The 12,754-nt window shown below is 46.2% G+C and overlaps 1 protein-coding gene across 3 annotated transcripts in view; it reads right to left on the minus strand.

Moving 5' to 3' along the window:
* dnttip2 (deoxynucleotidyltransferase, terminal, interacting protein 2) overlaps positions 1-11,363 on the minus strand; it is a 25,542-nt gene extending 14,179 nt beyond the window's left edge. The window contains exons 1-4 of one of the 3 annotated variants that reach the window (XM_067989947.1): positions 10,948-11,363; positions 8,918-9,160; positions 5,628-5,852; positions 2,666-3,438 (exon numbers count right to left, since the gene is read on the minus strand). In XM_067989947.1, the coding sequence (XP_067846048.1) occupies positions 2,666-3,438; positions 5,628-5,852; positions 8,918-9,160; positions 10,948-11,094 (1,388 nt within the window). In that variant the 5' untranslated portion in view covers positions 11,095-11,363. Of the gene's footprint in view, positions 1-2,665; positions 3,439-5,627; positions 5,853-8,917; positions 9,161-10,786; positions 10,858-10,947 lie in introns of those variants that run through there. The other 2 variants (XM_067989948.1, XM_067989949.1) reach the window with 2 other exon arrangements.
* Between the last annotated feature and the right edge of the window lie 1,391 nt (positions 11,364-12,754).

Raw genomic sequence — 12,754 nt, forward strand, 5'->3', positions numbered from 1 at the left:
TGCACTCACGTGGGGGGGGGGAGACGCACTCACGTGGGGGGGGGGGAGACGCACTCACGTGGGGGGGGGGGGAGACGCACTCACGTGGGGGGGGGGGGGGAGACGCACTCACGTGGGGGGGGGGGGGAGACGCACTCACGTGGGGGGGGGGGGGAGACGCACTCACGTGGGGGGGGGAGACGCACTCACGTGGGGGGGGGGGGGAGACGCACTCACGTGGCGGGGGCAGGGAGGGGAGATGCACTCACAGTGGGGTCAGGGAGGGAGGGGAGACACACTCATGTGCGGGGGGGCAGGGAGGGAGGGGAGACATACTTACGGGGGCAGGGGACACACACACACTCACAGAGGAGGGGGGGGGGGGGGGGGAGAGAGGGAGGGGAGACACTCTCAATAACTAAGTCAATTGTTTCCATGTAAATGAGTATGAATTTCATTCTGTTGGTTTACACCACCTCGATAACTTTGATTTGTCACCTCCATTCCTCCCAAGTCGCCATGAAGGTTTAACCCCAGCAGCAGATTTATTTAAATACTAGCTGAACTCCCTGGGCTACTCACAGGTTGTCTGAGCTCTGGAGCACAGTTGCAATGTGTCGATGCTAACTTTTATGGCAGAAGTATCCAAGCTTCCCGTTTTCATGGACCCTTGACGGCCACATATAAAGTTTAAATCAATGTTCCCATTAGCTTCCATATATCTCAAGCTGCAAATAGTAATAGGTCTAGATGTTTTGATGGAGGATTAATCCATCAATGAGGCAACAGCATGAAGAGCAGCCCTTTCCAAACCTCCAGGTCCATGAAATTCAAATAGAACAAACCAGTGAGTAAGAAACGTTAGCATAAATAGAACGGAGTTGGTTGGACTTTGTGCAGTGGACTACAAGGGTCACCTATGGCTGGATATGGGCCAAAGGCCATAGTTTGGAAAGCTCTGCTTTAAGGCCAATGCTCAGGTACTCCATGTGAGAATGCGGTCTATATGGCTAAATATTGTCATTGTTGCAAGTTTCCCTAGACTGGCAGTTGTTCAGCTCCTCTCCTTGTTATCTGACTAACTCCTCCAGCTTGTCCCAAGTTCAGAAAAAAAACAGGAAATGCCTGGTTTCTTTCTGTTTTCTATTTAATTTTATTTTTAAAAAACTGTTCGAGTTGTGATTTGTTGGTGTTTTATACAAAGTGCGGTGTTTTATACAAAGTGCGGTGTCAGGAATGTTTCAGGCACTCTCAAAACTTTTATATAAACATATTAACTGCTTGCCTTTACCTACTTAACAACTGTCACTGCACTCCAAAAGTAATTCATTATCTCAAGTGCTTTGAGGTGCTTTGATAATGTGATAAAGGGCTTTATAAATGCCAGTATTTAAACTATTTCTTTATAGAATCATAGAATAGTTACAGCACACAAGGAGGCCATTCGGCCCATCAAGCCTGTGCCAGCTCTTTGTAAGAGCATTCCAGTTAGTCCCATTCCCCCACTCTTTCCCCGTAGCCCTGCAAATTTTTTCCCTTCAAGTATTTATCCAATTATTTTTTGAAAGCCACGATTGAATCTGCTTCTACAGGCAGTGCATTCCAGATCATAACTACTCGCTGCGTAAAAAAGTTTTTCCTCATGTCGCCTTTGGTTCTTTTGCCAATCACCTTAAATCTGTGTCCTCTGGTTCTCGATCCTTCCGCCAATGGGAACAGTTACTCTTCATTTACTTTATCTAAACCCATCATGATTTTGAACACTTCTATCAAATCATCTCTCAACCTTCTCTGCTCTGAGAACAACCCCAGCTTCTCCAGTCTATCCATGTAACTGAAGTCCCTCATCCCTGGAACCATTTTAGTAAATCTTTTCTACACCCTCTCAAAGGCCTTCACAGTCTTCCTAAAGTGCAGTGCCCATAATTGGACACAATACTTCAAGCTGTGGCCAAACCAGTGTTTTATAACATAACTTCCTTGCTTTTGTATTCTATGCCTCTATTTATAAAACCCAGGATCCCATTTGCTTTTTTAACCTGCCCTGCCACCTTCAACGATTTGTGGACATTTACCACCCCCCCCCACCAACCCCGGGCTCTCTGTTCCTGCACTCCCTTTAGAATTGTACCCTTTAGTTTATATTGCCTCTCCTCATTCTTCCTGCCAAAATTTATCACTTTGCACTTCTCTGCATTAAATTTCATCTGCCATGTGTCTGCCCATTCCACCAGCCTGTCTATGTCCTCTTGAAGTCTATCACTATCCTCCTCACTGTTTATTATACTTCCAAGTTTTGTGTCATCTGCAAATTTTGAAATTGTGCCCTGTACACCTAAGTCCACGACATTAATATATCAAAAAAAGCAGTGGTTTTAGTACCAACCCCTGGGAAACACCACTGTATACCTTCCTCCAGTCTGAAAAACAACCGTTCACCACTACTCTCTGTTTCTTGTCACTTAGCCAATTTTGTACCCATGCTACCACTGTCCCTTTTATTCCATGGGCTTCAATTTTGCTGACAAGCCTATTATGTGGCACTTTATCAAAAAGAACCATACAGATTCTTTCATTCTGACAATATACACATCAACCACATTGCTCTCATCAACCCTCTCTGTTACCTCATCAAAAAACTCAATCAAGTTAGTTAAACATGATTTGCCTTTAACAATTTACTTACAAGCTAGACTTGGTTCTCAAAATATCATCTTCATCATCTTCATCGATAAAATCATCATCTTTTTCCTCTTCGTCTGACTCCTCGTCTGTGTCAACAACTTCTTCTTCACTTTCGACACTATCCTCCTTTTCACTCGAGTCCAAATAATATTTTGCATCTTGATCTATTCCAGGTTGTGTGTCAATCACAAACAGGTCACTACCCTTTGCCAAAGAACTTCCTGCTGCATCAGGAAGAATGGCAGAGGGTTTGGATAAAACAGTGGGTTCAGATATAACATTTTTGCTGGACTCTTCCAACACATCACTGTCATTGTCACCCAAGACATCTTTGTCTTCATCACTGCTAAGCAGTAAACAGATAACGGGTAGAGTCTCACTTTGGGTTTTGTGATCTAAATCTCTTCCGTTATCCTCCAGTTGGTCATCATTTGTTTCTTCATCTATTTCAGTCAGATCATTTTCATGAGTTTCTGTTTCAGTCAGCTTTTCCCTCTCTGTTTCTGCATTATTTTCTACGATGGTGCTCTGTGAGCACTGGTCATTTAATTCCAATTTGTCACTCAGTTCTGTTGGCTGTACTGTATAGGGATGCGAGTCAGCCTGAAGGCTTTCTGGCCCCTGTGCGCCTTCTGGCCCCTGAGCGCCTTCTGGCCCCTGAGCGCCTTCTGGCCCCTTGTGTCGAGATTCAGTAATGGTTTCTGACTGAGTTTTAAATCTGCTGCTCCTGGTCTTTCTTTGACTAATGGGTGTCCTTATTCTAGATTCTGCCTCCTAAAAAAAAAGACAAAGACGTAAGTGTATTTTGATTTTACAGTGAGGCTGGTAGATGATTGATTCTTGGTAAACGTCAGTAAGAAGCTTAATTGGCTCTTTTTTCTGGAATTTTCCTCCATTACAACATTTTTGCCTCTTGCCAGAAATATCACTTTTGCACAGAATTGTCGGGGCTGAATACAGTGAGTCTTACTCCTAAGCTGTATAAGACCTGAAATGGTGATTGTTAGTTTGTAAGAGACAGAGCATTGATCAGGAAACTAACAGACTTAGCTTGTGAGAAGCTGAGAGCAGAAACTTGCAAACAGGTTGTTCCTCTCAGAAACAAATGAACAGGAGGTAGTTCATAGAACTAACAGAATATCAGGCCGTTCATCGATGGAACTAGCAAGTTATTATTTAGCCAGTAAACCATCATGGAATCCGCACCGACCAGGGATCGGTGCCTTTACCCACTAAAGAAAGAGACTCATTTAAAAAGGATAATTTCTGTTCATTTTTAGTGTTTGGTAGGATTGTTGATGTTAAGGTTTTGCACATCTGGGTTGCCAGTTGGTTAATCAGATACTGTGAACAATTATTGGAACATTAGGTACTGAGTGTAATGATTTTTGATCCGCCTTGATGTCTTATCTGGAATGACGGGGAATGTTCTCTATGGCCAGGACAGGTCTCTTCTAATCTCGACCAAGCCTATTTAACCAGAATTCTGTGTGTCCATTCGCATGTGCATTTTGGCTGCCGCTCCAGTCCCACGCCCATTTCTATCCGTTTTTTGTCCTCTTGGCTCCTCTCGGGCCCTTCTATCCTGTGTCCTCCCCTTCCTGTTACTCAGATTCCATCTCCCTCCCGCCCTCCCGCCAACCCCGGAGAGTATTTTGCCTCTCCAATCCTTATCCCAATCCATCGCTAAATCAAAAGCAATGTACTGCAGATGCTGGAAATCTGAAATAAAAACAGAAAATGCTGGAGAAGCTCAGCAAGTCAGGCAGCATCTGTGGAGAAAAAAAAGTTAACGATTCAAGTCGAAGACCTTTTGTCAGAACTGGAAGATGTTAAAAGCCTTTTAACGTCTTCCAGTTCTGACGAATGGTCTTTGAGTGAAACGTTAACTCTGTTTCTTTCCCCACAGATGCTGCCTCACTTGCTGAGCTTCTCCAGCATTTTCTGTTTTTATTCCAACCCATCGCTACTCCTCTGCCGCCATTCGAGGCTTGAATCCCCCTTGAATGAGCCCACAGCCTCCCGCTGTGCTTCTCTCGGCAATCTCTGAAGTGTCCATCGAGGCACGTCTACAGCAGCAGAAAATTCAACTGCCCCAACCTCCTCTCTTTCCAACCTTCCCGCCCAGCATGCAAGCTGGGGGTTAACCATGGCAACCTCCTTACCATCCCACCCTATACTCTGGCAGCTAATCAATCACTGACCCTCTCCACATTTCCCTCCAGGATATCCGTTCACTTGCGAACAAGGCCCTTGCCATCCATGACCATATTGTAGATGACTGCACTGACATCCTGGCTTTGACTGAAACATGATTGAGCGACGGCAACACCTTGGTTTGAATCAAAGCCTCCCCGCCTGGCTATAATTTCTCCACCTGTCCCGCCCAAACCTATGGTGTGGCCCTTATCACCAAGCGACACTTTGGTCTCTCTCCCCAATCACCTGGCACTTTCTGCTCCTTCGAGCATCTCACCTTGTCCCATCCCTTCTTTGAAACCCTCACCACTAACTGCAAGTCTCACCCCAAGTTTCTCCCCACTATATACTCCGCCCTTTCCTCCCCTCAGCCTCTGCACAACTCATCTTCAGTGATTTCAGTCTCAGGCACATGGGAACAACACCACCTGCACGTTCCCCTCCAAGTCACACATCATCCCGACTTGGAAATATATCGCCGTTCCTTCATCGTTGCTGGGTCAAAATCCTGGAACTCCCTTCCTAACAGCACTGTGGGAGAACCTTCACCACACGGACTGCAGCGGTTCAAGAAGGCGGCTCACCACCACCTTTTCGAGGGCAATTAGGGATGGGCAATAAATGCCGGCCTCGCCAGCAACGCCCACATCCCATGAACGAATAAAAAAAAAATTCTCAGCTCCCCTTGCCCCCTCTCCTCTAAATTCACTGCCTCTCTACTCCCAGGGTCTCAATCGCTGACCAGATCATCTTCGAACACTCACATCCGCCGCATGTGTCTCGGGCCCTGACGGCCAGCGCTTCAAACTCGCGGCGTGGCACTTGGCCCAGTCATCCTGTACCACCCCTGGGGCATGAACGGAGTGCGGCTCTTGAACAATGTCTGGCTCTTCGTGTTGAGATTCAGTAATGGTTTCTGACTGAGTTTTAAATCTGCTGCTCCTGGTCTTTCTTTGAATAATGGGTGTCCTTATTCTAGATTCTGCCTCCTAAAAAAAAAGACAAAGACACAAGTGTATTTTACAGTGAGGATGGTAGATGATTGATTCTGGGTAAACGTCAGTAAGAAGCTTAATTGGCTCTTTTTTCTGGAATTTTCCTTCATTACAACATTTTTGCATCATGCCAGAAATATCACACATGCACAGAATTGTCGGGGCTGAATACAGTGAGTCTTACCCCTAAGCTGTATAAGACCTGAAATGGTGATTGTCTCTTATAAACTAACAGAGCATTGATCAGGAAACTAACAGACTTAGTTTGTGAGAAGCTGAGAGCAGAAACTAGCAAACAGGTTGTTCCTCTCAGAAACAAATGAACAGGAGGTAGTTCATAGAACTAACAGAATATCAGGCCGTTCATCTAAGGAAATAGCAAGTTATTATTTAGCCAGTAAACCATCATGGAATCCACACTAACCAGGGATCGGTGCCTTTACCCATTAAACCATTGAAGACTCAACACAGACCAGGGATCAGTGTCTTTATCCACTAAAGAAAGAGACTCATTTAAAAAAAAGGATAATTTCTGTTCATTTTTAGTGTTTGGTGGAATTGTTGATCGTGAGGTTTTCCACATGTGGGTTGAGAGTTGGATAATCAGATACTGTAACAATTATTGGAACATTAGGTACTGAGTGTATTCACTTTTGATCCGTCCGATACAACACACCTGGAGTAACCGGGAAGGTTCTCTATGACCAGGACAGGTCTCTTCTAATCTCTACCAAGCCTATTTATCAGAATTCTGTGTCCATTTGTGTGCGCATTTTGGCTGCTACTCCAGAACCATGCCCATTTCTATCCGTTTTTTGGGCCTCATGGGGCCCTTCCCTCCAGTGTCACTCAGCATCTCCACCGCCCCCCCACCCCTCCGGAGAGTATTTTGCCTCTCCAATCCTTATACCAACCCATCGCTACTCCTATGCCTTCCTACTCCCCCACTGCCATTCCAGGCTTGAATCCCCCTGGAATGAGCCCAGAGCCTCCCTCTGTGCTCCTCTCGGCAATCTCTGTAGTGCCCATCGAGGCACCTCTGCAGCAGCAGAATATTCAACGGCCCCATCCTCCTCTCTTTCCAACCTTCCCGCCCAGCACTCAAGCTGGGGGTTAACCATGGCAACCTCCTTACAAACACCCCAACATCCAATCCAGCCAATTACCGCCCCATCAGTCTAATCTCAATCATCAGCAAAGTGATGGAAGGTGTCGTCGACAGTACTATCAAGCGGCACTTACCAATAACCTGCTCACTGATGCTCAGTTTGGGTTCCGCCAGAACCAGTTGGCTCCAGACCTCATTACAGCCTTGGTCCAAACATGGACGAAAGAGCTAAATTCCAGAGGTGAGGTGAGAGTGACTGCCCTTGACATCAAGGCAGCATTTGACCGAGTGTGACACCAAGGAGCCCTAGTAAAATTTAAGTCAATGGGAATCGGGGGAAAACTCTCCAGTGGCTGGAGTCATACCTAGCACAAAGGAAGATGGTAGTGGTTGTCGGAGGCCAATCATCTCAGCCCCAGGACATTGATGCAGGAGTTCCTCAGGGCAGTGTCCAGAGGCCCAACCATCTTCAGCTGCTTCATCAATGACCTTCTCTCCATCATAAGGTCAGAAATGGGGACGTTCGCTGATGATTGCACAGTGTTCAGTTCCATTCGCAACCCCTCAGATAATGAAGCAGTCCGTGCCTGCTGGCAGCAAGATCTGGACAACATCCAGGCTTGGGCTCATAAGTGGCAAGTAACATTCGCGCCAGACAAGTGTCAGGCAATGACCATCTCCAACAAGAGAGTCTAACCACCTCCCCATGACATTCAACGGCATTACCATCGCCGAATCCCCCACCATCAACATCCTGGGGGACATCATTGACCAGAAACTTAACTGGACCAGCAATATAAATACTGTGGCTACAAGAGTAGGTGAGAGGCTGGATATTCTGCGGCGAGTGACTCACCTCCTGACTCCCCAAAGCCTTTCCACCATCTACAAGGCACAAGTCAGGAGTGTGATGGAATACTCTCCACTTGCCTAGATGAGTGCAGCCCCAACAACACTCAAGAAGCTCGATACCATCCAGGACAAAGCAGCCCGTTTGATTGGCACCCCATCCACCACCCTAAACATTCACTCCCTTCACCACTGGTGCACCATGGCTGCAGTGTGTACCATCCCAAGATGCACTGCAGCAACTCGCCAATGCTTCTTCGACAGCACCTCCCAAATCCACGACCCCTACCACCTAGAAGGACAAGGGCAGCAGGCACATGGGAACAACACCACCTGCACGTTCCCCTCCAAGTCACACACCATCCCGACTTGGAAACATATCGCCGTTCCTTCATCGTCGCTGGGTCAAAATCCTGGGACACCCTTCCTACCAGCACTGTGGGAGAACCTTCACCACACGGATTGCAGCGGTTCAAGAAGGCGGCTCACCACCACCTTCTCAAGGGCAATAAATGCTGGCCCCGCCAGCGACGCCCACATCCCATAAACGAATAAAAAAAACCTACCCCTCCCTATACTCTGTCAGCTAATCAATAACTGAACCTCTCCACATTTCCCTCCAGAATGTCCATTCACTTGCGAACAAGGCCCTTGTCATCCATCACCATATTGTGGATGACTGCACTGACATCCTAGCTTTGACTGAAATATGATTCAGGGATGGCAACACCGTGGCTTGTATCAAAGCCTCCCCGCCTGGCTATAGTTTCTACCACCTGTCCCGCCCAAACCGATGGTGTGGCCCTTATCACCAAGCGACACTTTGGTCTCCCCAATCATCTGGCACTTTCTGCTCCTTCGAGCACCTCACCTTGTCCCACCCCTCTCACCTCTCCTTTGAAACCCTCACCACCAACTGCAAGACCCACCCCAAGTTTCTCCCCACTATATCCTCCGTCCATTCCTCCCCTCAGCCTCTGCACAACTCATCTTCAGTGATTTCAATCTCCATCTCAGCTCCCCCTTCCCCCTCTCCTCTAAATTCACTGCCTCTCTACTCCCAGGATCTCAATCGCTGACCAGACCATCTTCAACTACTCACATCCGCCGCACGTGTCTCGGGCCCTGAGGGCCGGCGCTTTAAACTCGCGGCCTGGCACTCGGCCCAGTCATCCTGCACCACCCCTGGGACTTCGATGGCATCTGGTTCTTGAAGGGTGACCAGCTCTTGAACGGTGTCTGGCTCTTCGTGTTGAGCTTCAGTAATGGTTTCTGACTGAGTTTTAAATTTGCTGCTCCTGGTCTTTCTTTGAATAATGGGTGTCCTTATTCTAGATTCTGCCTCCTAAAAAAAAGACAAAGATAATAAGTGTATTTTGATTTTACAGTGAGGATGGTAGACGATTGATTCTGGGTAAGTGTCAGTAAGAAGCTTAATTGGCTCTTTTTTCTGGAATTTTCCTTCATTACAACATTTTTGCATCGTGCCAGAAATACCACTTTTGCAAATAATTGTCAGGGCTGAATACAGTGAGTCTTACTCCTAAGCTGTATAAGACCTGAAATGATGATTGTTAGTTTGTAAGAGACAGAGCATTGATCAGGAAACTAACAGACTTAGTTTGTGAGAAGCTGAGAGCAGAAACTAGCAAACAGGTTGTTCCTCTCAGAAACAAATGAACAGGAGGTAGTTCATAGAACTAACAGAATATCAGGCCGTTCATCTAAGGAAATAGCAAGTTATTATTTAGCCAGTAAACCATCATGGAATCCACACTAACCAGGGATCGGTGCCTTTACCCATTAAGTGGAGATGCCGGTGATGGACTGGGGTGGACAAATGTAAGGAATCTTACAACACCAGGTTATAGTCCAAAAAATTTATTTGAAAATCACAAGCTTTCGGAGCTTTCCTCCTTCGTCAGGTGTGTGAAGGTTTCCATCAAAGCACCGCATATATAGTCACAGAACAATGCCTGGTGATTACAGATAATCTTTCCAACTGCCTGTTATCACACCTCTGCATGGATGGTGTTCAGACAGGGGAACGTTACAACTAAGACCATTGACTACGCCAGCGGTCAGACTACAAAGACAGAGAGAGAGAGAAAGAATGGCCAGTTGTATTAGAAACAGATAACTTATTTTCCCCCCCCCGGTGGGGTTACATGTAGCGTGACATGAACTCAAGATCCCGGTTGAGGCCGTCCTCGTGGGTGCGCAACTTGGCAATCAATTTCTGCTCGACGATTTTGCGTTGTCGTGTGTCTCGAAGGCCGCCTTGGAGAACGCTTACCCGAAGGTCGGTGGATGAATGTCCTTGACTGCTGAAGTGTTCCCCGACTGGGAGGGAACCCTCCTGTCTGGCGATTGTTGCGCGGCAGTTGGAAAGATTATCTGTAATCACCAGGCATTGTTCTGTGACTATTTATGCGGTGCTTTGATGGAAACCTTCACACACTTGACGAAGGAGGAAAGCTCCGAAAGCTTGTGATTTTCAAATAAAGCTGTTGGACTATAACCTGGTGTTGTAAGATTCCTTACAGTTGCTATCCATGACCATGTTGTGGATGACTGCACTGACATCCTGGCTTTGACTGAAACATGATTCAGGGATGGCAACACCTTGTTTGAATCAAAGCCTCCCCGCCTGGCCATAATTTCTAGCACCTGTCCCGTCCAAACTGATGGTGTGGCCCTTATCACCAAGCGACACTTTGGTCTCTCTTCCCCAATCATCAGGCACTTTCTGCTCCTTCGAGCACCTCACCTTGTCCCACCCTTATCATGTCTCCACCCCAAGTTTCTCCCCACTATATCCTCCGTCCTCTCCTCTCCTCACCCTCTGCGCGATTCATCTTCAGTGATTTCAGTCTCTATCCGAGCTCGCCTTGCCCTGCCTCCTCTAAACTCACTGCCCCCTCTACCCCCAGGGTCTCAGTCGCTGACCAGACCATCTTGGACCGCTCACACCCGCCGCACGTGTCTCGGGCCAGCACTTTAAACTCGGGGCCCGGCACTTGGGCCCAGTCATCCTGCACCACCCCCGGGACCTTGTCACAAACAGCGGGCGGGCGGGGGTGAGTGAGTGAGGGAGGGAGGAGTGAATGCGGAGCCCGCCCCACGCTTTACCTTTCTCAGCGGAGTCCGACAGCCGCTCCGTGTCTGCACCATCCCGCCGGCCCTCCCCACACTACTTCCGCTCGGTGCCACACCGAGATTTTCCCTCATACACTTCCGCCCGGTGTTACCACGGCCGGGACACCACCGCCTCTGCATCGCGGGCGATTGGTACCGGATTTGAAATGAACCAGATCCGTTCAGACCAGCCCAGGGAGGATGACCATCATCCTGTTTAAATATATATATATATATATTGTGTCTTGATGTCGGTCACTCTGCTTTAGGTCCTCAGTAGCATTAGGTTGTTTGAAAGCCCCTCCGTTTGATGTTGCATCTTTCTCCCGGGAACGCTGCAGCCCTGTGCTCTGAACATTGACTTCAGCCTCAGCCTCTGTAAATGGCTGCGAGCCACAACATTGACTCTCTCTCCTCTCCACGAACGGGGAGTGGCCTGACGTAGTCTTGAGGGGGTTTTTTTCCTATTTGTTTCAGATTTTCAATATTTTCTTTTGATTCCTTCATTTTAATTGGTGCAAAAATATGCCAGAGTCGCAAGTAATGAGATACATTAACACATTAAAAAAATATATGTTGGCGATTGTTCAGAACTGAGGACGAACTGGAAGGTCAGTGTGATGATTAAACCCATGTTGTTGCACATTAATTTCGGAGAAGAGCAAGTTCATGGACGAAGGGCATTAATTAATAGGTTGGGTTATACAATAGTTTATTACATTCATGTAGCAGCTTTACTGCACAAGACTTTCCAAGAAGCTTTGCGAGGGAAAGGGAATAAAACAGATAAAAGGAACAAAGGTCAAACCATAGGAAGTGCTGATGAAAAGCTTGATCAAAACGGCAGGTTTTGGGAAGTTTTTTTTTAAAAAAAGCAAGAGAAGTGGAGATGTTTAGTAAATAAAGCTGAGGCAGCTGAAGAATCTACCACAAATTGTAGGGCAACGGGAGGGCAGGATATACAAAACGCCAGATTGAGAGGATTAAAGAGTACTGAAAGGAGAGAGAAGGCTGGAAGAGGTTCAGAGACAGAACAGGGCAATGTCGCAGAAGGATTTGAAGATGTGACGAGAATTTTAAATTCACTGAATTAGACTTTGAAACGGTTAGGTGTACAGTCTGCTCAAATTTAGTGAAAATGAATTTTATTTATGCGGTCATGAATTAATAAACTAGTTTATGAGAATAGTTTGAGATAATATGACACGTACTTTAAAAAGGAAGTGTTCAATTGTAACAAAATCTTGGAGCTTGAGTGTCAACATAAATCACAAGAGACTTGGTTATCAATGCCATGTTCCTAACAGCTTCGAACAGTATTTACAGTCTTTGAAAATCAGTTCCTTTATCTACTAGATAATAAAGCAGTGCACCATATAAAATGTAGAGGAAAAGTATAAATACATTAGGAAGGGTTTACAGGTGATAAGCCCCCCCCCCCCCAATAATTTGCAATAAAATTGAGCTATAAATGCTTGCATTCATATATTTCACAATTATTTAAAGAGCTTCAGAAAATAACTAATTTTGTTAAGGGCAGCTTCTCTTCTGTAGGTAAATACAACAGCCAATCTCCAGTATCATTTCCCAATTAGCCACAAATTAATGATTTTTTGGAGTTAACAAATTTTTATAAAATGCACCAAGCTTCTGTAAGCAAAGATGCAAAACATCTGGGACATGAGCATATTATAATTTTTCCACAAACGGAAAGGTTCTTGCATTGCTTGGTGTTGGTTAAACCTAGACAGTTTTTAAATTTTAGAATGCACAAATTAGAAAATGCCACTCAGCCAATTCA

Source organism: Heptranchias perlo, chromosome 9 (genome assembly GCF_035084215.1).
Source record: "Heptranchias perlo isolate sHepPer1 chromosome 9, sHepPer1.hap1, whole genome shotgun sequence".
Lineage (NCBI taxonomy): Eukaryota > Metazoa > Chordata > Chondrichthyes > Hexanchiformes > Hexanchidae > Heptranchias > Heptranchias perlo.